This window comes from Trachemys scripta, chromosome 11, assembly GCF_013100865.1.
Source record: "Trachemys scripta elegans isolate TJP31775 chromosome 11, CAS_Tse_1.0, whole genome shotgun sequence".
Taxonomy (NCBI): Eukaryota; Metazoa; Chordata; order Testudines; family Emydidae; genus Trachemys; species Trachemys scripta.
Window position 1 is genome coordinate 15,501,057 of NC_048308.1, and position 26,631 is coordinate 15,527,687.

Genomic DNA, 26,631 nt, shown 5'->3' on the forward strand with positions numbered 1-26,631 from the left:
AACATAACCTAACGAACGCTTTATTCTCAGAGCTGCAGTGGCATCTTTGACGCTGGTGGTGCACAATACATGAAATAAACATTAGCCATCTTGGTGGATATTCCACCACAATTACAAGGGGCAGGGAGAATCAGTGTTTGCCCAATTAAAAATGAAAAAAGTAATATGCAAATACATTTTAATAACAATTGCAAACAATAGCAAATGAAAAAAACAAACAAAAGAAATTATATGTTAAGGAATGGCTTTCGTCAGCGTCTGTAACCCTTTCATTGCTCAACTCTTCTACAATTTCTGTGCTGTAGCAGAATGTGGTGACTTTTCTTTACACTGTTGATATTCCAATGGAACTTCGAACCTTAAAGTATTTGGTACATGGAACAAAACCTGGCACATATTCTGAACCACATGAGTATACCTAGCAATTGGTACATTTAGCAGCATACAAGTATGCTGAATATAACATACTGAATCCATTTTTTGTACTGATCTCCCTCCAGTAGTAGGACTGAAGTGTTTGTTGATTACATAGTATTTTGGACAAAGCATCTTCCAAACATAAGGCCGTAAACTGGCCTGATGGTACAGCTTGGCTGAAAGTATATTTGAATACCAATTTCAGATATTGGCATAGGACTTCCTTTTGTGGCCATTTAAGGGAACATGGGATTCTGCCACAAAGTGGACTTCAGTAGGGTTCAGGCAGACTTTGACTCAAAATCTCTGCACAAGTTATACAATACAGGTGGCAGTCTTCTTTGAAGGACATGACATCTCTGTGTTATAGTCAATATCAACTTCAAAAATAAGAAAGGATTGCAACTCTAGTGGCACTTGTGTGAACAAATAATCTGCAGGCACATTTATTCTCAGAAAAAGTGTAGCCACTCTTCTCGTTTTTTTTTTTTAATTTAGAACAGCTGCTACCCACCGGCATTGCCTAACTGCCTTTATTTTTCATCACATGGTGGAGAAACAGGCCTCTTGCTTCCAATATGCTTGTCCATTAATAGCGTTAACAACGTATTGACCCGCAAAGGTGCATGAACCTGATGAGGTAGCAGCTCAGAGTGGGAAATTCTAGTCAGAAGTAACCAAAGTGCCTGTCTCCAGCAGTGCCAGTTCTTATCTAGAGTGTACTGTAGCCAGCACAGAGAATACAAAAGAGGTCACCACACAATGAGAAAACCTTGCCCTGAGACCATTGGAAACATGCTGAAATATCTTTAGTTACAGAGGTATCACTGGATGAATTATGAAGTTATTTTCCCTGGATACATTACCACGATAGTGCTTATTTTAAGTGGTTCTAAAGCTGTCCAAGTTATATATTTGGTGCCTTCTAAAATGATGAGGCAATGATATCTATTTGAGGTGTAGTGAAATCCTAAAGCTTTAATTCTCTGAGTGAACACCCCTGCTAAAAACTCTCATCTATTAACTTATATGGGACAGTATTTCTCATCTGGGGAAGCACAAACACCAAAGCCCCTCTTTACATGGCTTTCACAAATAATCAAAGAAATTAAAACTGAGTACTAGCTGCTATAATGAAGTTTAAATACTGAGTTCACTGAAGAGGAAAAATGCTTCATGGGAACTGACAATTTAAAACAACATTGCAAACATAGCAATGTTGCCTCTCAAACTTTTCCTTTTAAGAGCCAAACCTTGGAAGTTTATATGCCTCTAACTCTGGACTTTTTGCTCAAGAGCAAGAGTAAAATTTTGGCACATTACCAACCAAGATGCAGTAAACTCTTCCAACACTAATGCCATTCACAGAAAGGTGAAAAAAAGTATTAACAGGAAATTAACATAAGAAAATTTATGTAAAGTAGCAATTCCTGGTTATATTAAATCAAAATAGTAAAATGATCAGTAGGTATGTTGTGTCATAATTAACAAAACCTGAAGTATATCATTATGCACATTCCTAATGGTAGAACCAATGGGTATTAAAAAAGTGATACTACAAATATCTATCTCAGTACTGTAGTACTCGAGTGTCTCTCAATCTTTAAGGTGTTTATGCTTACAACACCCACTGCACTATTCCTCGATACCAGAACTATTCTTCCCTCAGCTGGGAAATGATGTTTTTCCTTCAAATTCTGGAAACCCACTGCCTTTCCTTTGAATCCATTTCCTCTGTTGTAATGCTCAGTTCCTGTCCACATATTCACCATATACAGCACTGAAGGTCACCTGTAGCACCAGATAACAGGTGGCAAGATTTTAAAGATCAGAAAGGAAAAAATTAAATGATCATGCAGATCCTGGAGCAGAGAATGTGGGTCAGCACTTGCCTGAAAGGGCTCAAGTATAGCAGGGTGACAAGCAAAGGTCAGATCTATGGATCAATCAGCAATTCCATTGTGCACTATAACTCCAATGTCACAATGTTGATCCAGATCTTAAGGAAAACTTAGACCCAAGCACCCAGCCGCACTTTTTCAACTGGGCACTAGGGATCTCTGGAGAGGGGATGGAAACCTCACACTGGCTGCAGAGATATTCCATGCAGTTTACTCCAGCCTACTGCCTGGAGCCTGCTTCTAGAGTGTTAGCCCGACCAACGCTCCCTAGCAGCAGTTCTCCACTGCCTACCTTTTCCGAGGCCCCTTCCCATGTGTTGCCACATAGGAAACCCCAGCAGAGACAGGTTACAAACTGTGCAGGGGATGTCACCTCCTGTGTGGGGCTTCAAAATACTGCATCCCTCTTTGCCCAGGGGAAATACCCGGGTTTAATTCTGCCACGTAGAGTTAAGCCACCCGTGGATACATGAAGAATGATGGTTGATGATCTGCACAGAAATCAATGGGGCTGTGCAACCCACCCACTAGCAAACACACAAAATGTATTTTGTGGGTTTGTCTCAAAATCATTTGCTGATTATCTGACTTCTCAGATTCCCCAGAGGTAAAACCTGCTATTTATAAGTGGGGACAAAAACACAAACAAATTTTCTGCATACAAAAGGTGAAATTTTGCCCTGGGGCTAATTCAGGAAAATTCCCAATTTCACCCATTTTCTGCATGCGCCTGGTAAAAAGCCAGCCATATCAGAGGAATTCCATATGTATTATAACAAATGATATACTCCAAAAGTGCACATTTAAGACTGTAATTCCATCTCAAGGTTTCAGTGACATTGATAAATCACTCAAGCTTTGCTCTCTCCGTTTCTCTCATCAGAATCCCTCAGTGGAATCAGTCTTCTCATATACTGCGGGGTGTACAGTACTTTATCCCTTACATTACAGTATGTACTTAATTTAAACAAAAATTAGCCCTTGCGGAGCAATTTCAAATTCACAATAAAACATACCCAATATATGTTACTGTGCAATATTACTCTTCTTGAATCTTTGAAAGCTCTCAGCTTGTCTTCATGCCTCACTATGCCCCAGAGGTGTGTTATCTCACTGTGGCATGACTTGATGTGTCTTACTGCTTAGCGGCACTATGGTAGATTTATCTGTTTACTAGTTATTACCTGGATTTGTATAGCTACTACCTTTTGTGATTGACCTGAAGAGTCCAATTTCTTACACTATTGTTTTCCTCTCCTTTCTTATAAATGATCTCATTATGAACAGAGGTAGGAGTACTGTAACAGTTAACATTCATTAGTATTTAGAAGAGTACCCTCTCCATTCCATGGACGTTAAATTAGCTGGTATTACTCAGCAGTAGGTAAGCAGCTGTTAAATCCCATCAATACTCAGCAAATTATTTTATTAAATGTATTTAAATCGATTTTTATCATATCTGTACAAACTCCATGGTTCCTACGAGTTTGGGTGGGTCCATTATTGGGAAAGTACATTGTCATAAAAAAATCTGACTCTCAGTGTAAAAGAATTCAGAGAGCTTCTCTCTGCTTTTGGAAAACCATCACAACATTTCCCAAATTACAGACTAAAATATGGAGACTGAAACTCTAGCAAATATGTCACCATTATAAGATGTGATTTTGCTTTATGTACTCAAGGATCGTCCTCTGCTTCGACCATGGGATGGTGTTCCAAGAAGAAGGAGTGCTAGGCAGAGATGGGCTCCACCTAACGAAGAGAGGGAAGAGCATCTTCGCCAGCAGGCTGGCTAACCTAGTGAGGAGGGCTTTAAACTAGGTTCACCGGGGGAAGGAGACCAAAGCCCTGAGGTAAGTGGGGAAATGGGATCCTGGGAGGAAGCACAAGCAGGAGAGCGCAAGAGGGGAGGACTCCTGTCTCATGCTGAGAAAGAGGGACGATCATTGAGTTATCTTAAGTGCCTATACACAAATGCAAGAAGCCTGGGAAACAAGCAGGGAGAACTGGAAGTCCTGGCACAGTCAGGGAACTATGATGTGATTGGAATAACAGAGACTTGGTGGGACAACTCACATGACTGGAGTACTGTCATGGATGGATATAAACTGTTCAGGAAGGACAGGCAGGGCAGAAAAGGTGGGGGAGTTGCGTTGTATGTAAGAGAGGAGGAGTATGACTGCTCAGAGCTCCGGTATGATACTGCAGAAAAACCTGAGAGTCTCTGGATAAAGTTGAGAAGTGGGAGCAACAAGGGTGATGTTGTGGTTGGAGTCTGCTATAGACCACCAGACCAGGGGGATGAGGTGGATGAGGCTTTCTTCTGGCAACTAGCAGAAATTGCTAGATCGCAGGCCCTGGTTTTCATGGGAGACTTTAATCACCCTGATATCTGCTGGGAGAGCAATACAGCGGTGCACAGGCAATCCAGGAAATTTTTGGAAAGTGTAGGGGACAATTTCCTGGTGCAAGTGCTGGAGGAACCAACTAGGGGCAAAGCTTTTCTTGACCTGCTGCTCACAAACAGGGAAGAACTAGTAGGGGAAGCAAAAGTGGATGGGAACCTGGGAGGCAGTGACCATGAGATGGTCGAGTTCAGGATCCTGACACAAGGAAGAAAGGAGAGCAGCAGAATACGGACCCTGGACTTCAGAAAAGCAGACTTTGACTCCCTCAGGGAACAGATGGGCAGGATCCCCTGGGAGAATAACATGAAGGGCAAAGGGGTCCAGGATTGCTGGATGTATTTTAAAGAATCCTTATTGAGGTTGCAGGAACAAACCATCCCGATGTGTAGAAAGAATAGTAAATATGGCAGGCGACCAGCTTGGCTAAACAGTGAAATCCTTGCTGATCTTAAATGCAAAAAAAAGGCTTATAAGAAGTGGAAGATTGGACAAATGACCAGGGAGGAGTATAAAAATATTGCTCAGGCGTGCAGGAGTGAAATCAGGAAGGCCAAATCACACTTGGAGTTGCAGTTAGCAAGAGATGTTAAGAGTAACAAGAAGGGTTTCTTCAGGTATGTTAGCAACAAGAAGAAAATCAGGGAAAGTGTGGGCCCCTTACTGAATGAGGGAGGCAACCTAGTGACAGAGGATGTGGAAAAAGCTAATGTACTCAATGATTTTTTTGCCTCTGTCTTCACGCACAATGTCAGCTCCCAGATTGCTGCACTGGGCAGTACAGCATGGGGAGAAGGTGACCAACCCTCTGTGGAGAAAGAAGTGGTTCAGGACTATTTAGAAAAACTGGACGTGCACAAGTCCATGGGGCCGGATGCGCTGCATCCGAGGGTGCTAAAAGAGTTGGCGGGTGAGATTGCAGAGCCATTAGCCATTATTTTTGAAAACTCATGGCGATCGGGGGAGGTCCCAGATGACTGGAAAAAGGCTAACGTAGTGCCCATCTTTAAAAAAGGGAAGAAGGAGGATCCGGGGAACTACAGGCCAGTCAGCCTCACCTCAGTCCCTGGAAAAATCATGAAGCAGGTCCTCAAGGAATCAATTATGAAACATTTAGAGGAGAGGAAAGTGATCAGGAACAGTCAGCATGGATTCACGAAGGGGAAGTCGTGCCTGACTAACCTAATTGCCTTCTATGATGAGATAACTGGCTCTGTGGATGAGGGGAAAGCAGTGGATGTGTTATTTCTTGACTTTAGCAAAGCTTTTGATACGGTCTCCCACAGTATTCTTGCCACCAAGTTAAAGAAGTATGGGCTGGATGAATGGACTGTAAGGTGGATAGAAAGCTGGCTAGATCATCGGGCTCAACGGGTAGTGATCAATGGCTCCATGTCTAGTTGGCAGCCGGTTTCAAGTGGAGTGCCCCAAGGGTCGGTCCTGGGGCCGGTTTTGTTTAATATCTTTATTAATGATCTGGAGGATGGTGTGGACTGCACTCTCAGCAAGTTTGTAGATGACACTAAACTAGGAGGCGTGGTAGATACACTAGAGGGTAGGGATCGGATACAGAGGGACCTAGACAAATTAGAGGATTGGGCCAAAGAAAACCTGATGAGGTTCAACAAGGACAAGTGCAGAGTCCTGCACTTAGGACGGAAGAATCCCATGCACTGCTACAGACTAGGGACTGAATGGCTAGGTAGCAGTTCTGCTGAAAAGGACCTAGGGGTCACAGTGGACGAGAAGCTGGATATGAGTCAACAGTGTGCTCTTGTTGCCAAGAAGGCTAACGGCATTTTGGGCTGTATAAGTAGGGGCATTGCCAGCAGATCGAGGAACGTGATCGTTCCCCTTTATTCGACATTGGTGAGGCCTCATCTGGAATACTGTGTCCAGTTTTGGGCCCCACACTACAAGAAGGATGTGGAAAAATTGGAAAGAGTCCAGCGGAGGGCAACAAAAATGATTAGGGGTCTGGAGCACATGACTTATGAGGAGAGGCTGAGAGAACTGGGATTGTTTAGTCTCCAGAAGAGAAGAATGAGGGGGGATTTGATAGCAGCCTTCAACTACCTGAAGGGGGGTTCCAAAGAGGATGGAGCTCGGCTGTTCTCAGTGGTGGCAGATGACAGAACAAGGAGCAATGGTCTCAAGTTGCAATGGGGGAGGTCCAGGTTGGATATCAGGAAAAACTATTTCACTAGGAGGGTGGTGAAACACTGGAATGCGTTACCTAGGGAGGTGGTGGAGTCTCCTTCCTTGGAGGTTTTTAAGGCCCGGCTTGACAAAGCCATGGCTGGGATGATTTAGCTGGGAATTGGTCCTGCTTTGAGCAGGGGGTTGGACTAGATGACCTCTTGAGGTCCCTTCCAACTCTGATATTCTATGATTCTATGATTCTATGATTCTAAGAATAGATATAGCAAGAACAGCAAAAGTGCAATCTTCCCCACACTGCCTTGCCTCATATCTGACCTGCGTGGACCACCACTAGGCTTGAGTGTGCAGTATCATTTCCAAACCTATGCAGGGTGGAACTGTGGGTACAGAGACAAAGATATTGTTCTGAAGATGTGGAGGTGAGGAATGGAACTGACAGTGGCATCTATGGAGCCATTTTGTAGTCACAATTACTGAGTGTAGGGCTTTAGGAAACATTAATTGCCCCCTCTATGTGCTCCCTCCATGGGTCATCACAGTTTGTGAACATGGTGGCTACACTCCAGGATATTCCTGCATGGCCTACCTACAAATCCCTCTCTACACAGCTGTCATATGGCAGAGAGCTGCTAAAGAGCATAGTTTCCATAGCATGGGGCTGAAGCATCCCCTGTACATCTTCTTCACTACCCAGTCTTAGAATATCCATTCCTCCGCTGTGTATATGGGAGCCTTCCACTGCCACTCAGGGAGGCACAGGATTTCACCTACAACCCTTATATTCTGCTCAGAGCCAACAAGAGTGCCAAGTGTGACTGTCTTTTTCTGATGTCCAACAGGAATCGGATTGGGAGATAGAACCAAATCATTTTGTATAGCACACAAAAAAGCCAAGAGATGGGATGGACTGTCCGGCATTATTGACTTTAGCCAGGCCTACCCTACATATCAAATGGGATGTGAGGCTATATATTCCATTACCAATCCTCCGAGGTTCCCAGTCCCAGAAATTATTATTCATTTTTGTTATTGGTAGAACACTAGTCATATTTCACATTTTGTGGTTGCATTACTGAAATGTGTGCACAGCGTTTGAAAAATGTATCCTGCATAAAAACATACATTTTCTAATTTAATGGTTTGCATTTACAGCCTTAAAAACATGCCAAAAATCAGAGAAACAATCTACCTTTTGAGTAAGTAGAGCTTGCACAACCTGGTTGGCTACCTGTAAGAAATAAATAATAAAATAATATAACTTAGCAGTGTATTATATTGATTTTTTTGGTGGAGGAGACCCTTTCCTGAGGGATCCCACTGTAAGCTATTCCCCCCCCAGAGTAACCTCCTGAACCCACTCCCTAAATCAGATAGTGACATTGCAAGCGTATATAAAATCTACGTTCCAACTTTTGCCTGGTTCCCCATTTCATACAAAACGTATACACCCTAATAACTTTAGTATGACATTACAAATCTTTATTTTGGTCTTCTAGTCTAATACAGTCAAACAGAATATAATGTAAGGGTCAGGTCTCTGTAGTTGAACTGACTTCAATACCACTACACTGATTTGCACCTGCTGAGGACGTGATCCTGAATGTTTTGATGAAGCTTAATTGTTTCTTGATTCAGCATTGGTAAATGGTACATCTATCATGACAGGCAGGCAACAATAAAGTGCCACAGAAAATTAAAATACCTACAGTCATCAAAATATGGTTGGAAGCATTCACACCATAATGTGTAATTACCTTGAATCACATTACACACCATTGATTAGTGGAATTGTATATGCAGGAGGGAATTTTTAAATTTATTTTATACAAGTGTCCTCTCATTATTTACATTTTTGACATGGGGGAAAAATAAGTATTTTCTGCTGGTGATACTTTTGAATGTTTTTGATAAATGTTTCATTAAAAAATGTATAACCATAATCAAATGTCATTTTTGAAACTATACATGAACTGTCACATTTTCAATGTGTTTGTCCTGATTCCATTCTGTATAAGTAACATAATCTTAAGGCTTAACTCTCTGTGCACAGAGTCTAGTTATGAGTTCTAGTCCATTTTAGCTTTCTAAAAGTTAAACAATACATGAGGCTGTCATTTGGAAGTACAAATCTGCCTTGCTGCCTTTACTGTTAGTGAATTTAAAAAAAATAGAATAAATAAAATAGACTATTCAAGTGAACTGAGTCATGAGCAAAGAGCTGGAGCTAATTCATTTCGGTAAATAATTCAATTCTCTAAAACCCAGAACTTTGATTTGATTCATATTCTCATAAAATTACCCAGTATCTATTTTCCCCCCAAAACTGGTCCCTAATTTAAGGCAGCCTGTGGAACAATGGTCACATAAAATAGCTCAATATATGATTTAACAGAAGACAGACTAATACTGGAACTGTAATAACCCACAGGAGTAAATATGTTATATTTTTGAAATCCATGTGTTGCCCTACAGGCTTTTAGAATCTACATCTGACAGTGTTCCTTCTGGCATGTACTTTTAACGTCTGTTTGCTCTACCTGAAAATTGAACAAATCACATCTAATACATTATTCCTTTACTTCCTGACATAGGGTTACTTTACCAAGAAGGACTAAAGGGTTCTTTGCAATGTGTACAAAGCACTTGCAACAGCATTACCTATAAAATTATTCTTACAGCTTTATAGACTGTACAAAGAAGTGTAAATGGAATAATATGCCAATTGAGGGGGGGAAAAAGAACTTGTTGATGCACATTGGACAAATTTTTCTAACTTGGGTGCATGAAGATAGGTATCTAAAGGTTTGTCTACACAGGGACATCCAGGAAAATTAATCTGAATTATTTAAAGGTGTGAATTTGAAGTGATTTAGTTAACATTCATGTTCCTGTCTGTGGGAAAGTGAAGTAATTGATAACTAAGGGCAGATCTTCACTACGGGGGGGGGGGGGGGGGGATTTAAGAAACGCAAATTCAGCTACGTGTAGCTGAATTCGACCTATTGGAGCCGACTTACCCCGCTGTGAGGATGGCGGCAAAATCGACCTCCACAGCTCCCCATCGACGGCGCTTACTCCCACCTTCGCTGGTGGAGTAAGAGCGTCGATTCAGAGATCGATTGTCGCGTCCCGACGAGACGCGATAATTCAATCCCCAAGAGATCGATTTCTACCTGCCGATTCAGGCGGGTAGTGTAGACCTAGCCTTAGACTGCTTTACACCTATACCATGCCACTCATCTGAGGATGTCAAAAGGCTTTCTGACATTAAGCCACACAACACTCCTGTGAGGTAGGCATTGTCTGTGGTGTACTGAAAACTGTTAAAATTGCAAGCTGAACACTTTACATTGTAAGCGGTTTCCTGGTTCTGCTTGCAGGCTAGAGGACAAGGATCACATAGATGTTATTTTGGGGGCCCAGAGAAAAATCTGAAGGTGAGGTCCCTCACCACCCTTCTAAAAAATTATCATTGAGACAAAAGAGTTTAAGAAGAGGAGAAGGATTGGAGGAGGTCAGAGAGGGCCAGGCCTTTGGGGTAGCAGCCCTCCTTGTGCTGCCTGGGGGATTAGGGAGGGGATGGGGAAGCCAGAGAGGGCCCAGGTCTATGGAGTCACTGTCTTCCCTGCGGGGCGAGGGAAGCTCTTCTCCGCATGCAGCTGGAAGGCCATTCCTGGTCCTGCCTCTCCCTGAGTTCAGGCCAGGGCCGGCTCCAGGCACCAGCTTACCAAGCAGGTGCTTGGGGCGGCCACTTTGGAGAGGGGCGGCACGTCCAGCTGTTCGGCGGCAATTCGGTGGACGGTCCCTCACTCCTGCTCAGAGCGAAGGACCTCCCTCTGAATTGCTGCCGCAGATCGCGATTGCGGCTTTTTTTGTTTGTTTGTTTGTTTTTTGGCTGCTTGGGGTGGCCAAAACCCTGGAGCTGGCCCTGGTTCAGGCACGCTACTGGTGGGAGAATTTTCCCTGATTCTGCTCCTAACTCCAGGTTCTCAGCCTGGTGGGTCACCTCGGGCCCAGCACAATGATGCCAGCAGCAGCACTGGAATCTGAATCACTCCCCGCACTATTAATGGGGGTGGAAGATGGGGTGCCAAACTTGAGTGGTGCTGAACCTCCTGCACCAGGCTGCAACACTTCTCACTCAAATCTGGCCTGGCTACTCTTGGCACATCTTGGTTTCTGCCTGTGAAGTGTGTGTGTGTATATATATATACATATATATATATATATATATATGTGTGTGTGTATTTTTTTTTACAGAACTGTATCTTATATATATGGCTTTGTGTAACATTTAGGATTTTCTAATTAATTAAACAGATGCTCTGAGAGATATTTTTCTTTATTTTTCTTTTTTAAAGTAAAATGCATATTGAAGAAGCCTTTATATGTTGGGGGTGCTAATTGGAAATGTATTATAGTAATATTAAGATGAAATCATTTTAAGATTTCATCTACCACTGAAGCAGTCATTTGTACGTTTTCCTCTATATCAGTACAGTCAAGCTTGACAGAAATCTTAGCTGGCACAATAACGTGAATAACCATTTTACTACTTCTTGCCAATAAACTGACAGTCAAATTCCTGAATAGGAAACTAGGATTAAGCATGTAACCTCAAACCCATAAGGTACAGAAAGATAATTCTGTTTCTTGCATTGTGTTTTATAGAGACAGAGAGATAGGTTTACAGTATATTTTTGAATTTTAAATAAATGAGCTCTTTTTCGGATTTGTGTAGTATTGGACAGTTCAGTGCTATTTACTTCCAAATATTATTCCAGAAATGTTCATATGTCAACTTCTGATAAAATAATAGAGATGGGTAATTAATTTTAAAAATCTGTGAATATATTAATAGAGTTCATAAAGGATTTTGCTTCAGTCATGTTCATATCCCTTGTGTGTTTTCTGTCTATGAATATTTGAGTTTGATTGAGTTTTACTGGTGAAAATGATTGGGGAACGTGAAATTTTAAGTCAGAGATATAGTATTCTCCCTTGAATAGTGACCGATGGGCATGGCATGAATGAGGAAGAAGGAAGTACAAGGAATGATGGAATGAAGGAGACAAAGAGAGGAGGAGGAAATGGGAGTGAGAGAGGCTGCACTCATAGGTGTTAAACGTGAGCTCAAACAGCTATTTGCTCCTCAAAGAAAGGAAATAAGAGGGAACTTTGATACCTTCCCCTCTTTAGTTCTTGCAGGGGGGGGGGGGCAGGGCCACTGACACTTCTACAGAGGATTCTGTGTGCATAGTGGGGAAGCTTTGTTGTTGCCACCCCATCATGGCTAGGCTGGGATGATGCTGGATCTTCTTGCCCAGGTCGGAGCCCCACCCACCACAAAATTTTTGCTGAGGTGGCATGTATGGCCAAGTACAGAGTCCACTGACTGGGTGGCAGGTTTACCCTCTGCTTGGGACAGACCCTGGCCTACCTGGACAGGGAGCAGTGGTTTGGGAAGGAGGCCCATAGGACCTTGACCAGTCCAGCCCTACAACCATCACTACCCCAACTAGAGGCAGGGTGACATCACAGGAGCACAGGGCCTCAGGATTTATGAACTGCCCTGAATCCAGCTCTTGAGTGTGCAAGACATGAAGAGGATGAAATACACCCTTGATTCCTAGCATTCCCCTTAACTGACAGAGATCAGAACATGACATGACCATGCATAATAGGAATCATCTCTGGCTGATGCTGTGGCCATGTATGGCTTCCTCTGCAGTCTGACAAGGATGGGACACCCATGTTTTTTGTGGGATCCAAAGATCATGATTCATGATCGATTTGATTGCTGGTAGGAAATTAAAAATAATTATTGTAATGGACTCTGAAACTCTCTTTCAGAGGGCTGATCTAATGCAACTCTGGGACTGATCAGAGCCTGCTGTTTTGAGGGACAACTGAGCCCCTTCCCCTCAGCCAACCAGGTCATTTTGTTGGCAGAAGTGAACATGTGAGACATCCTGGAAGGAAAGAGAATGAGGCAGCTGATCTCTGGTCCTAAGGATTGCAGAGGAAGCTCCTAGAATCTGGCCCAAACAAGAAAAGGACCAGGGAAGGAGCTCTTGCCTGTGAGAAGTGGAGCTTGTGCTTTGGGCCTAGAGCCATAAAGAACAGAAGTTTTCCAACCAAAAAATGGACAATTTTTCACAATTTTTAAAAATCTTTTCATTTTTTGACCAGCTCTGCTGAAAATCCCTGGTTAGGAATAACTTTGTATCAGGGTATGCTTGCTCCAGAGGGGTCCATGGGATCCAAGGCAATTGGAGCCACAGGGTTCCATGGGCATTAATGGATTATTTCTTAATTGTGTTTACGTCAGATCATTAATTCTGTTTATTGTTTCTTTACTGAATTCACTGAGATTATCTCAGAAGAGTAGAAGGAAAGGTCCCTGTTTATTTTGTGAACCCTTCCTGTGAGTGCCATTCCTGCGTGAGCCCACTCGGTGTTAGATGCCCATGTGGCTGTCATAGTTGGAACTCACAGTGTTTGTCTCCAGGTCTGTGGTGAGGTTGTCATGGCTGCTGAAACCAATTTATGTGCATCAATGCTCACATAGGTCCAGGCCTATCTTGGCTGAGATAGAGCAGGTTACAATATCACTAGGAAGAGAGAGGTCAAAGGATTGGAGGTGGGGAAAGAGATGAGAAATAGAGTGGGTAACAGGTGAGGCGAAGAAGAAGAGAGGAGCTTAGAAATAACAGAGGCATAGGAAAAAATAAGGGAACACAGAAAAGACTAGAGGCAAGACACAAGAAAATGTACCTTACTGGAAACAGCAGCCCTTGTTACTTACAGACAAGAAACACTGCCTCCAGGACAGCGTTCACAGAGTGAACGAGATATGCCAGCGGGAGACCTGAATCACCTGACTTAAGCACTGAGAAAATAAAATCTGGAGCACAGTTTCAAAATTAATATTATTTGTATTGCAGTAGCACGTAGGAGCCACAATCATAGACTAGGACCCCTTTGTGCTAGGCACTGTACAAATACACACCAAAAAGAGGGCTCCTGTCCCAAAATGCTTACAGTCTAAATACACCTCTACCCCGATATAACGCAACCTGATATAACACGAATTCGGATATAACACGGTAAAGTGGTGCTCTGGGCGGGCAAGGCTGCACACTCCGGCGGATCAAAGCAAGTTGGATATAACGCGGTTTCACCTATAACGCGGTAAGATTTTTTGGCTCCCGAGGACAGCGTTATATCGAGGTAGAGGTGTTGTGGACCCCTTTTATTTTCTCAATGATGGGTAAATGTCTCACTTAACCCAGTGCTGAAATGACTTCTGTAGCCACATCATATCCAAGAGAAGAAGATAATAAAAAAAAAAAGCTTCACAATTTCATATTAAATGTATTCAATTCTTATATTCTATCCTAATTAGGTTCTTACACCACCATAATATCTGAGCACCTTCCACCAGTGGATTAAGTGATGTGGCTAGTATCTGTCATATGTGATTTGTTCTCTCTCTCTCGTCCTTTCTCCAAGGGGAGAATTGTGTGTGTAGTGTAGTGGTTTGCTTTTTTAAATGCACAGGCTGCTATGTGTTGCTGTGATTGAAGGTGTAAAGGCTGCTGTCTATCTGAGTTATAGACAATCACAGATCTGGTTAAAGCCAAACTAGACAGAGCATGTGATGTTGGGAGCAGACAGCCACAAAATCCTTTAAAACCTTTTGGTGGGCCATATTTTATTTGTTTGTTTGTTTGTGTTTGTTTTAAAGAGACTACATATCCTTCCATAGAGCAACAACCAGTAACACCAGCTCTTACATGAGTTAGGCAGCCGCAATAGCCTGACCATGCTTTGCTTCCAAGTAAAAAAATCCCAGCGCCGCTAGCCAGTGCCATCCACTGCAGGAGAACAGAGCAGCAGTGGCAGCAGCAGCAGCCTGCCTTCTATGGCCAGCAGCAGGTCACAGCACTGCAGTGAGATCAGGAATTAATGTAGTGGGCAAAATAAAACGCTCTGACAGGCCAGTTACCCATTGCTCCCCCCCTCCTGCAGTGGTCGCCAGCCCTTCTCCCCTTTCCATCCCAACCCTGAGATGGGGGCCCTGTGCAAGGGCACAGAGTGCACATTGGTTAAGCTGGGCCTGGTGCTAAGCACCCTTCTTTCAGGCTAAATGGAAGGAGCAGTTAAGTCCCTTTATGTAATGAAATAGCTGAAAACAACAGAAGCCATCACCCAAGGCAATGGGCTGCATGGCGAGGCCTGAGCAGATGCTAAACTACCCATGTGAGCTGAGGGCTCCCTGGTTGTAAACAAAGTGCTAAAGGATTGTTTGGCAAGCTGTGTGTGTTAGAGGAGAGAAAGTTAGCAGACAGTGAGAGACACAGTCATGAGGGTGGCCCTGAGAGCAGAACAACAGAGCTTCTAGGGCTGGGAACCTACTGGAAAGGCAGGCTTGGGGAAACTGCCTGTTTGTTGTTCATTACAGTCAGAGAAACTCAGTCATAAAATCTTTCTTAAATCTACATTACCTCATCGAGGCACTTTTCATACTGTTCTCTTTGATTTTCATTTTCCAGAGCCAATGCTGAATTCTCTGCCTGCAGTAAGATGCAAAAATATAATGCAAATGAATCATTGGGTATTTTGTGCTACATGACAACTTATTCAATGAATTTACTGCACATTCCTCCTCAGGATCCAAAATAATCTCTTAAAAATACACAAAACATATTTGCTTTAAGTTACTGTTATAAATAAAACTGAAATGTCATTAGTTTTATGAAGTTATCCAAAAAATACATTACAATTTAGAGAAATACAAGTACTGACATTTTAAGTATATCTATAATCTAGTCTTGTCAGCAGGGCCGGCTCCAGGCACCAGCCTGGCAAGCAGGTGCTTGGGGCGGCTGCTCCGGAGAGGGGCGGCATGTCCAGGTATTCAGTGGCAATTCGGTGGACGGTCCCTCACTCCCACTGGGAGCAAAGGACCTCCCCCCGAATTGCTGCCGCAGATCGCGGTCGCAGCTTTTTTTTTTTTTGGCTGCTTGGGGCGGCCAAAACCCTGGAGCCGGCCCTGCTTGTCAGATGCAAAGATAGTCTTTAGTAAAACACTACAAATGATAGTTTGCACGTCAATTTTTTTTTCTGGTACTGTACATTGAAACTGATACCCAACCTGCATGGAGAAAGTATTTGGTGGAAACGGAATCTACCTCAAGCTAAAAGCCACAATAAGCCATTCCAGGGCACTGGAATTGAGTAACTGCAGATATAGTGGCCACACAATAATTGATGGGTAAATTACATCTCTAATCATAAAAAGTAATTTTCTTAATCCACCACATTAAAAAACACATGCCAAAATCTATCATTTCAAGAGTGAAAAGGAATTATATTTTATAACATCTAAATAAAATCTTAAAGTCAAAAGTTTCCTGTATACTAACGGCTTTAATCTGTCCTTAATTATCCACTGTTCTTGAGATTTTTGCATAATGCACATGAAAAAAAATAGCACAAGCTGGTATTAAAATTTAAATTGCGTTAAATCACTGTATTCTTCTGTATAATTTTGCCTTCGCCTTGGGAAGCTCCTGTGTCGCAGAAATTCCCCAAAATATAACAGAAACATATACATCAGTTTAAAATCAGAGCAAGTTTTAACTATATTCCTCTCAAAGACTGAAAAATAAAACAAAATATAAAAATGTGCAAATTAAAGCTGGCCTTGGGAATCTATATGTTGTCCCTGCTCCCCACTCATACCCTTCACATCACGCAACCATAACATCACAATCAATACATTCGGATAATTACAACCATTAAAAAGTTTACATTACTCACCTCCCTTTTACTACACTGACAATCCATAAAAGTTTAATAAATGAGGTTCCAAAAAATAATCGTGGTTAAGAGACAATGGTCACATGTATGGTTAATGTTTGCAATTCCAGACCGAAAAGTTTATTGTTGTAATCAAGTATCAGAGGGGTAGTCGTGTTAGTTTGAATCTGTAAAAAGCAACAGAGGGTCCTGTGGCACCTTTGAGACTAACAGAAGTATTGGGAGCATAAGCTTTCGTGGGTAAGAACCTCACTTCTTAAGCTTATGCTCCCAATACTTCTGTTAGTCTCAAAGGTGCCACAGGACCCTCTGTTGTAATCAAACACATCCTAAGGGAAGATTTTGCCTGGAGAGTCAACAGTTATCTCTTTATAATAATAAAAAAAGAAAGAAAGAAACCTGAGCAAAACTGCAATTAGTTAATTCACCGACCTTTATTTCAAATTCAAGTTTAACCTAAAAATAGTGTGTTGGGAGGAGAAAGGGAAATGCCCATAATTAGCCAGTATTTAAGAAGCATAGAGAAAAGCCAAGGGGTAAGAAGAGAGGGCAACATATGGAGATTACTTACATTTCTAAACAAACAGTTTTATAAAGTCAGCAATACACTCCAGAGACATCTATCAGCAAATGTTATGAATTTCTCTGCATCATATCTGCACCATACAGCACACCCATAGATTCAACATTTGGTTACAAGGGAGTTTCTAAGTGTCCCAGCAAAATGGTGGAACATGATGCAGCAAAAGGTAAAGGTGCAGTAGTAAATTCAAAGCAGAAGCAAAGGTGGAAGCAGAAGTCAGAATAACAAAAGCAGCGGTAAGAGTTTGGGAGCTGGATGCTCAAATATCCAAGAGGACATCATACATGCATACTGGAGCTAAAACAGAAGTAGGAACACACAAACTATCTGAAACCCAAGGAAAGTGCCAGTCCACTCAGGAAACAGACACTTGTTATCAGTTTGGAAAAGTGTTCCATGCTCCTTGTGATTGCTTATTTAAAGATGCACAGTGCAGAAACTGTAATAAATGGTAATGGTTAAGAACATAAGAACGGCCATACTGGGTCAGACCAAAGGTCCATCAAGCCCAGTATAACTGTCCTCTGACAGTGGCCAATGGCAGGTGCCCCAAAGGGAATGAACAGACAGGTTATCATCAAGTGATCCATGCACTGTCACCCAATCCCAGCTTCTGGCAAACAGAGGCTAGGGATGCCATTCCTGCACATCCTGGTTAATAGCCATTGATGGACCTATCTTCCATGAATCTATCTAGCTCCCTTTTGAACCCCATTATAGTATTGGCCTTCACAACACCCTCTGGCAAGGAGTTCCAGAGGTTGACAGTGCGTTGCGTGAAAAAAATACTTTCTTATGTTTGTTTTAAACCTGCTACCTATTAATTTCATTTGGTGGCCCCTTGTTCTTGTATTATGAAAGGGAGTAAATAACACTTCCTTATTTACTTTCTCTATACCACTCATGATTTTATAGACCTCTATCATATCCCCCCTTAGTCGCCTCTTTTCCAAGCTGAAAAGTCTCAGTCTTAATAATCTCTCCTTATACGGAAACCATTCTATACTCCTAATCATTTTTGTTGCCCTTTTCCAATTCCAATATATCTTTTTTGAGATGGGGCGACCACATCTGCATGCAGTATTCAAGGTGTGGGCATACCATGGATTTATATAGAGGCAATATGATATTTTCTGTCTTCTTATCTATCCCTTACTTGATGATTCCCAACATTCTGTTTGCTTTTTTGACTGCCGCTGCACATCGAGTGGATGATTTCAGAGAACTAGCCACAATGACACCAAGATCTCTTTCCTGGGTGGCAACAGCTAATTTAGACCCCATTATTGTATATGTATCGTTAGAATTATGTTTTCCAGTGTGCATTACTTTGCATTTATCAACATTAAATTTCATCTGCCATTTTGTTGCCAAGTCACCCAGTTTTGAGAGATCCTTTTGTAGCTCTTCACAGTCTGCCTGGGACTTACCTATCTTAAGTAGTTTTGTATCATCTGCAAATTTTGCCACCTCACTGTTTACCCCTTTTCCCAGATCATTTATGAATATGTTCTTCTGGACTGGAAAGATCTATAAAGTCACTTTCAGTATACCCCTCTAAAACAGCTGGAAAGGATACTATGTCAGGCATTGGGAATAATCTAGGAGGGCACAGGAACACTAAAACACATGAAGGCTAAAATAATCCTAGCCGAGAAGGCACAACCCAAGTTTCACAAAACCCAGCCTGTACCTTACAGTATTCGCTCAAAGGTAAATGCTGAATTGGAACGTCTGGAAAATTTCAAAAGTGGCCTGGAGCAAGTGGGGAACTCCTATCATTCCAATTGTAAAAAAATGTGGTGCAGTAAGTGTGGATATTTTAAGGTCACCATAAACCCTGTACTGAAAATACCTAGACATGGAAGTTCAGGAAAAGTCTAAGGCAAACCTCACAATCAACACACAAAAGGCTCTCTACCAGTACAGCAGGCTAGTGTGTACTATACTAGTGTGTAGTATTGCTTCAGCTCCTGCTAAATGGCAATGGGCAATGGACCAAGTTTTGCAAGGTATTCCGAGAATACAGTGGTATCTGGATGACATGACTGTGACCAGTAGAAGTGACGAGGAAGATCTGGAATCCCTGAAGAGGATATTAGAGTGTCTAAAAGAATATGGGTTACAAGCCAATTGAATAAAATGTGAACTTTTCAAGGACTCAGTAGCTTATTGTGTGCATGTTACTGATGCACAAGGCCTACATAAATCTCAGAAGAAGATTAAAGTAGTGCTGGAAGCTCCGCTGCCAAAGAATGTGTCATAACTTAGATCATTTCTAGGATTTATTAACTATTATAGTCGATTTACACCACACCTAGCAACTGTATTGCATCTGCTCAACTGTTTGCTGCAGACTGGTCAAAAGTGTGTATAGTCATGTGAGTATCAAAAAGCTTTCCTGGAAGCAAAACAATTGGTCATATCAGACAGTGCGCTAATGCACTTTAACACTGGTGCCCCAACCTGAAGCAATAACATTATACCAGAAAACAGCTGCATTGAACCATCAGCATCATCTGAGGGAACATCCAATTCAGACATTACTGTGGACACACCACTTCCTCAGGGAAATGTTCAAAATGTTGGCAGATGCTAACCACAGAGAAAATACAAACCACCTAAAAGATTTGACTTGTAACTGAACCTTTGGTTGTTCCCCCACAAATATTTCTGAAGGTTTTGGGCCCATTTGATTTCAGGGAGAGGATAGATGTGATATATTTGAATGTACTGAGCAGTGTTGAATCTGTTTATGTGAATTTGCTATTATAGTTTTATTTTTGAGTCAGTACTCACCAATGTGAATAGGTATTGTACAATCTAGCCCTAAAATAATAATCTTGGAAAAAAAATATGATACAGATTGCTCCCATGTCCAGATGCCTAAAAGATCTGCTAACAATATATGGTCATATAGTAAACATACAACTACAAAATATCAAAACTGAGCCCTACTTTCTTTCAGTCTGTCTTATTTTGACTGCTGTGATGTAGTAATAAAATGGAAGCTGAATCTAAAACTGCTTGTGTTTTATTGCCTAATATATGACTTCAGCAAGCTATTCCTCAATGAATACACTGCCAAAATTAGGAAATCTGAGTGTGACAGCATTAATAATAAATAGTACATTTTTCCTCTTTGCCTGCCACAGTGGAAATATCTGTATAATACAAACTTTTTCACACCAGTGGCTTTGAATGTGTACAGAAAGGATGTAATCCAGTTTATGCTAGCTTGCTTCTTGATTGCTGAGCAAATCATGCCCATTTATTTGGTATTTTTGTAATGAGGACTGAGCAAGGAAGGGGACATTTCACAGACTTCATTTAAGACCCTGGTGCCAATCCTTGTAAGGTTGACAGATCTATACTTTATACAGTATGTCACCCCATTGTGATGGGTTGGATCACAGAAACCCCCTTGAGAGCTGCCACCCGATGTGCTAAGACTAATTCTACCTCTGCCTTCCCTGCCAGCTCAGGACTCCAGCACCCTGTCTTGCTGAGCCAGACATGCCTGTCTGCTCCAACACAGACCCAGGGTCTGAATTACTTGCCCCAAAGCTGCAGGTTTATCTGAAAGCAGCTAACAGAAGTGTGCTTGTCTCTAACACTCAGATGCCTAATTCCCAATGGGGTCTAAACCCAAATAAATCCGTTTTACCATGTATTAAGCTTATACAGGGTAAACTCATAAATTGTTCGCCCTCTATAACACTGATAGAGAGATATGCACAGTTGTTTGCTCCCCCAGGTATTAATACATACTCTGAGTTAATTAATAAGTAAAAGGTGATTTTATTAAATACAGAAAGTAGGATTTAAGTGGTTCCAAGTAGTAACAGACAGAACAACATAAGTCACCAAGCAAAATAAAATAAAATGCACAAATCTATGTCTAATCAAACTGAATACAGATAATCTCACCCTCAGAGATGCTTCAGTAAGTTTTTTCCTCAGACTGGACACCTTCCAGTCCTGGGCACAATTCTTTCCCCTGGTACAGCTCTTGTTCCAGCTCAGGTGGTAGCTAGGGGATTCTTCATGATGACTCCTCTCCTCCCTTTGTTCTGTTCCACCCCTTTATATATCTTTTGCATAAGGTGGAAATCCTTTGTCCCTCTGGGTTTCTACACCTCCCCCCATTGGAAAAGCACCAGGTTAAAGATGTATTCCAGTTCATGTGACATGATCACATGTCACTGTAAGACTCCAAGCCTTCATTCCTCCCAGCCTGACTCACAGGAAGCCTTGCTTGCAAACAGAGCCATCCAGTCAATTGTCCTGGTTGATGGGAGCTACCTACCATTAATGGCCCACACTTTGCATAATTACAATAGGCCCTCAGAGTTATATTTCATATTTCTAGTTTCAGATACAAGAGTGATACCTTTATACAAATAGGATGACCACACTCAGTAGACAATAAGCTTTGTAATGATACCTTACAAGAGACCTTTTGCACAAAGCATATTCCAGTTACATTATATTCACTCTATCAAATTTTTATAAAATCATATAGATGAAGCATATTCCAGTTACATTATATTCACCCATTAGCATATTTTTATAAAATCATATAGACTGCAACGTCACACCCATATTGCAACAGAACACTTACAGTAAACCACAATTGCCTCCATAATATTTACATATATATAAACTTGGGAATAGAGTTTGTAGTCTTAAAAAAAACACCTTTCTTTAAAACCAATGTGCTTTTTCTCTTTGGAAGAACAGAATGGTAAAGAATTGTGGAAGTCTTTCAGCGCTCTTATCACCCAGACTTTTTACCTCATGGTGTTCTCTGTTGGGAATCCTAATGATTCTTGTTTCCTCTACTCCCAAGAATTCAGATTCCAGACATCTTCTGATTAGAAAAGGTTTTTGGGATTCGTGTGGAGTTAAAAAGCAACACTCCTTATAATTATTTGAAAAGGTGGCTGTTAAGCAAAAGAAGTACACTGAGAAACTCTGTATATTGTGCCTTTATGACACATTTTTGTGGGGGGGGGGAAGTGGGAGGACAGTATACTCCAAGCTATATCTATACCAAGCTAAGTTGCTATAGCAAGCTGATGACCTCTATAGAATGAAAACTAAGTCATGTTTACTAACCCTCAGAGGCATAATAGAGAAATAGAAGTTCTACACCTGACATAACCTAGGAGATGAGTCCATAAATCAAAAGGAAGAAAGCTGGAAGATTACTGATGACGACACTGTCTTAAGTATCAAATGTCTGGTTTCTGCAGTCATTCTGGTTTTAGATACAGTTGTACTTTTATTCTAATGGATCCGTGCACATCTTTTTTCTTCAGTGTTTTCTTACGTCCCATTACACACACAGAACATAAAAAACTAAACAAAACAGCCTAAAAACCAAAGCAGTCTAAGCATGGTAAATAGTCCCAGGGACCAGGGATATGTATGGTCTGTCACTAGTGTTTCAGCAGCTCAGATTTTGGGTAAGCATTTCTCTGCTAGGGTCTCAGCCCTCATCATATAGTACTGTGACAGTATCATTCAGTCAGCTGAAGACATGTTGCAACAGAAAGCTTGCCATTAGATGAGTCATTACATACTGCTTTGCATGCTATTAAGGCACTATAAGATCCTGCTGATGCCAAGATAGAGGCTTATGTGCTTCATATCTTCAAATTAGAATAAAAGGTTTCTACTGTAGAAGAGATTCTCCAAACAGTTAGTGGGAAATATAAGGTTTTAAATCAGTAACTGGATAATGGTAAGCAGCTTTCAGCTGCCTTAATTAGAGACAACTTTGTTCTAAACCATATGACTGAATTTATGGAAAATCAATTAGAAAGTGAAAACTTAAGATTACTTTGTATAAAATAGGGGTTTTCTGGCATTGACGCTATCGCCGAGATACAGTCATTACTAGAGACTTATTTGTTTCTTAATTTGATCCACTTTTCAGGGTGGAAAAGGCAGATTGTATCTCCAGCAAAGCTATAAATATTTTCAGGACATGTCAGAGCTGGAATAACAATATCTGCCATCCCCACCCCGGCAAGGGTCTTATGAAACATAATGAATTAGTTCATGATACATACTTTGAGATCTGCAGAAGAAAAGTGTGACATAGTATACCGATTGGAGAAAATCTTGAACACTTTTATAAATACGATGGAAGAAAAAACCCCCACTGAATTTCCCCCCAAAAGACTGATTTTCTTTCAAGAACCAATTATTGTGGAGTCAAGATATGAAACAAGGGATATGGAGGGCAGGATAGCAGACATGTATTTGGCACTGAGGGGAAAGGAAATGAGGGTTTAAAGGTCGGATGTCGAGTTAGCAACTCAAAATTTTTTGAAGGTATCATTGATAAAGGTCAAGGGGAACAGAGTTATGACAGTGAACTTTAAAAACACTGACAGAATGCTAGAACACTGGTTACTCTGTGCATTTTCTTGTTATTCATACTAAACCAGTAGTCCCTTTATAGAAAGGTTTATTGATTTACACAGACACTCATTTGTCATACCCTGTATAGTACATTAAGAGCTGCCCAAGTACTTCAAATGAACTCAGCAATTTTTTTCATGTTTTTAATCTATGATTTCATACATTTTGTGCTCAGAGCTGTATAGATTCCACCATTTATAGCTATCCAGAAATGGCTGGTTTGAACATAGGAAGAAGTTTGTAGACATAGTTATGTTGGTTAGGGGTGTGATATTTGTATGATAAAACTATTCTAGTAAAAGCCCTAATGTAGATGTAGTTACACCACTATAAAACTGTTTATACTGGTATAACTTTTGCTGGTTCCGTGTTTCCTTTTATATTGATATAACTGCTTCAATAGTAGGAGTTATACTGCTATAACTGCATCTCCAGAGTGTCGTTCAACCAATACAATTCTTTCTCTTCCTTCAGTCCCAGCCTCATTCACCACACAGCTTCCAACTTCTGCAACAAATGAGGCAGGGGTCCTACATTCAGCATCTTCATTCACAACACAGCCTTGATTCATTACATAAGCACTGTTCATCCTACGATTTGAATGAGGAAGGAATCCGGCAGAAACAACAGTATGCATCCATGTAATTAAATACTACTATAATACATATGCACAAGGAGATCAAACTGAGGTTTCAAATACAATATTAACACTGGTATTTCCTTACTTTTGAGTGCTTGACTATGCAAACTTAACGTTCTTTTACTGTCTCTTACCCTTCCCCCAACAACCCGTCTGGGCTCAGCTCTATATCTATTGGCTCCCCACTGCCTGCCTCTGCCCCCCATCAGCTCCATACCACAACCTCTCTCTGCCTACATCAATCCCCCCCTCCCATGGGCTGATTTCCCCCCTCCTGCCCCCCGGCTCTATCATCCCCCTCTGCATTCAAGTCAGGCTACTTCCTCCTTCCCTGCCACACTGTCTGGGTGCCAGCAACAGGAACATTGAGATGACAGCAGAGACAGTCTCCTGTACTTTATTTGCTTGGTGTCATAATAGCCCTTGGGAAAGTTCTGCTCTGCCCTTACATCTCTGGGTGTGACAGTCTGTACCCTTGTATTCACCCCTTAAAAATTAGTATAATAATCTTTGTACAAGTATGCCTTGTGAGGTATCATTTGAAAACTTATAACTTGCTGGTCAATGTTGTCCTGATAAAACACGTGGGGCAACATTGTGTAACGTAAAGTTATAAGATTCCATTGTATGGTGTTACTAAGACATATTCCAAGTCTGGGGAGAGGCCAAACCAGTTCCTCAGAGATGAAAGACTAGCTGACATATCTAGTGACATTTGTCAACAAGACAAATGGGCCATCACCTGCTTAAGTGGCTAGTCATTGGCAGGAAAAGGGACATGGGCGAAAAAATCTACATCTTAAAAAGAAACAGCGTGGGGTTCCCATCCACACAGACTTTTTGTCTCCTGAACCTCAACTGGAAATGCTTCTCAAAGAAGGGAAAGAACTGTAATAGGGGAGGTTAGATGCCCCAAATCATTCCTTCCTTTCTCTCTACCTATGTCATCCACAACACCTGAAGAACAAAGGAAGCAGCATTCAACTGGACGAGGGATCCTGACTGAAGGAAGTTCAGCCAGTAGGACTGCTGAACCGTGATAAAAGAGACCTTGCTTTGAATTCACTCTAGTTTGCATTTTACTTCTATTTTCCTTATAACCAATTCTGACTTTTATGTCTCATTACTTATAGTCACTTAATATCTCTTTGTAGTTATTAAACTTGTTCTATTGTTTTATCTAAACCAGTATATTGACATTGAAGTGTTAAGGAAACTCCATTTGGGATATCAGGACATGTGCATATCATTCTCTATTAATAAAATGACAGACTTTATATGAGCTTGTATTGTCCAGGAGAGGGCTGGGCAGTACAAGACATACATTTCTGGGGAAACTCTGAGACTGGGAGTTTTTTTGGTGTTGCTCTGTAGTGTAACTCAAGAGTGGCTGGCTACAGCACTCATACAATATAACTATGAATACAGTAATATAATACTACTTGCTGGAAGCTGTGTGTGAGCAGACCAGGAATGGTATCTCTCACCATGAAGCAGTTTAAAAGGCACCTCAGGTTAGAGACGTGAGGGGACACAGCTGTTCATCAGTCCAGATTTTACCTTGGGTATGTCACACTACAACACAGCATGATCAGTCACAATGTGTAGAAGGCACATCTACAGTCCAGTCACATACAGGAGCTGTGAGGGAATGGAGCATGCTCAGTACAAACAGAATCTTCAGAGAATTTAGCTGCTGAACTCTAACAAGAGATTTTACTGTGTGAAAACATGACTTTTCAATGGCTCATAACTTGGCCAAATTTGTTTTTGCCCACATGCAAACAGCAAAATGTGCATCCTTCCTTCCATATTTCAAGTCCCTGTTCCAAAGCAAGGAGGTACTAGAACTTCTGAACTAAACTGTCTAAAATTTGGTGAAATTATAAACAATTGAAAATAGGAATTTATAATGGGAAGAGGCAGGTATAGCCTTAATTGTAAGTATTGCTACCAGCTCAGCCTATAATCGAAGAACTTATTAGACCTCAGTATGTGTGGGATTCTCTCTATTATCCTTACATTTTCTGAACTTCCACACTAATAGTCAGCATTACTAGTTTTTAAATCTTACAAAATACAATGATATAAAATAAAGCGGTGCTAGAATAAGCAACCAACAGTTTTCACGTAAGTTCTCTGAAAACATCCACTCAATGTGCAGCGGCAGTCAAAAAAGTGAACAGAATGTTGGGAATCATCAAGAAAGGGATAGATAAGAAGACAGAGAATATCATATTGCCTCTATACAAATCCATG

The 26,631-nt window shown here is 41.3% G+C and overlaps 1 protein-coding gene across 3 annotated transcripts in view; it reads right to left on the minus strand.

Moving 5' to 3' along the window:
• NCKAP5 (NCK associated protein 5) overlaps positions 1-26,631 on the minus strand; it is a 310,769-nt gene that overhangs the window by 124,794 nt on the left and 159,344 nt on the right. For all 3 annotated transcript variants that reach the window (XR_004647669.1, XR_004647668.1, XM_034785642.1), the window contains exons 5-6: positions 15,397-15,465; positions 8,076-8,114 (exon numbers count right to left, since the gene is read on the minus strand). Coding sequence is in view for 1 of the 3 variants with exons in the window: in XM_034785642.1 (XP_034641533.1) it covers positions 8,076-8,114; positions 15,397-15,465 (108 nt within the window). In the remaining 2 variants the exon portion in view is untranslated. The remainder of the gene's footprint in view (positions 1-8,075; positions 8,115-15,396; positions 15,466-26,631) is intronic.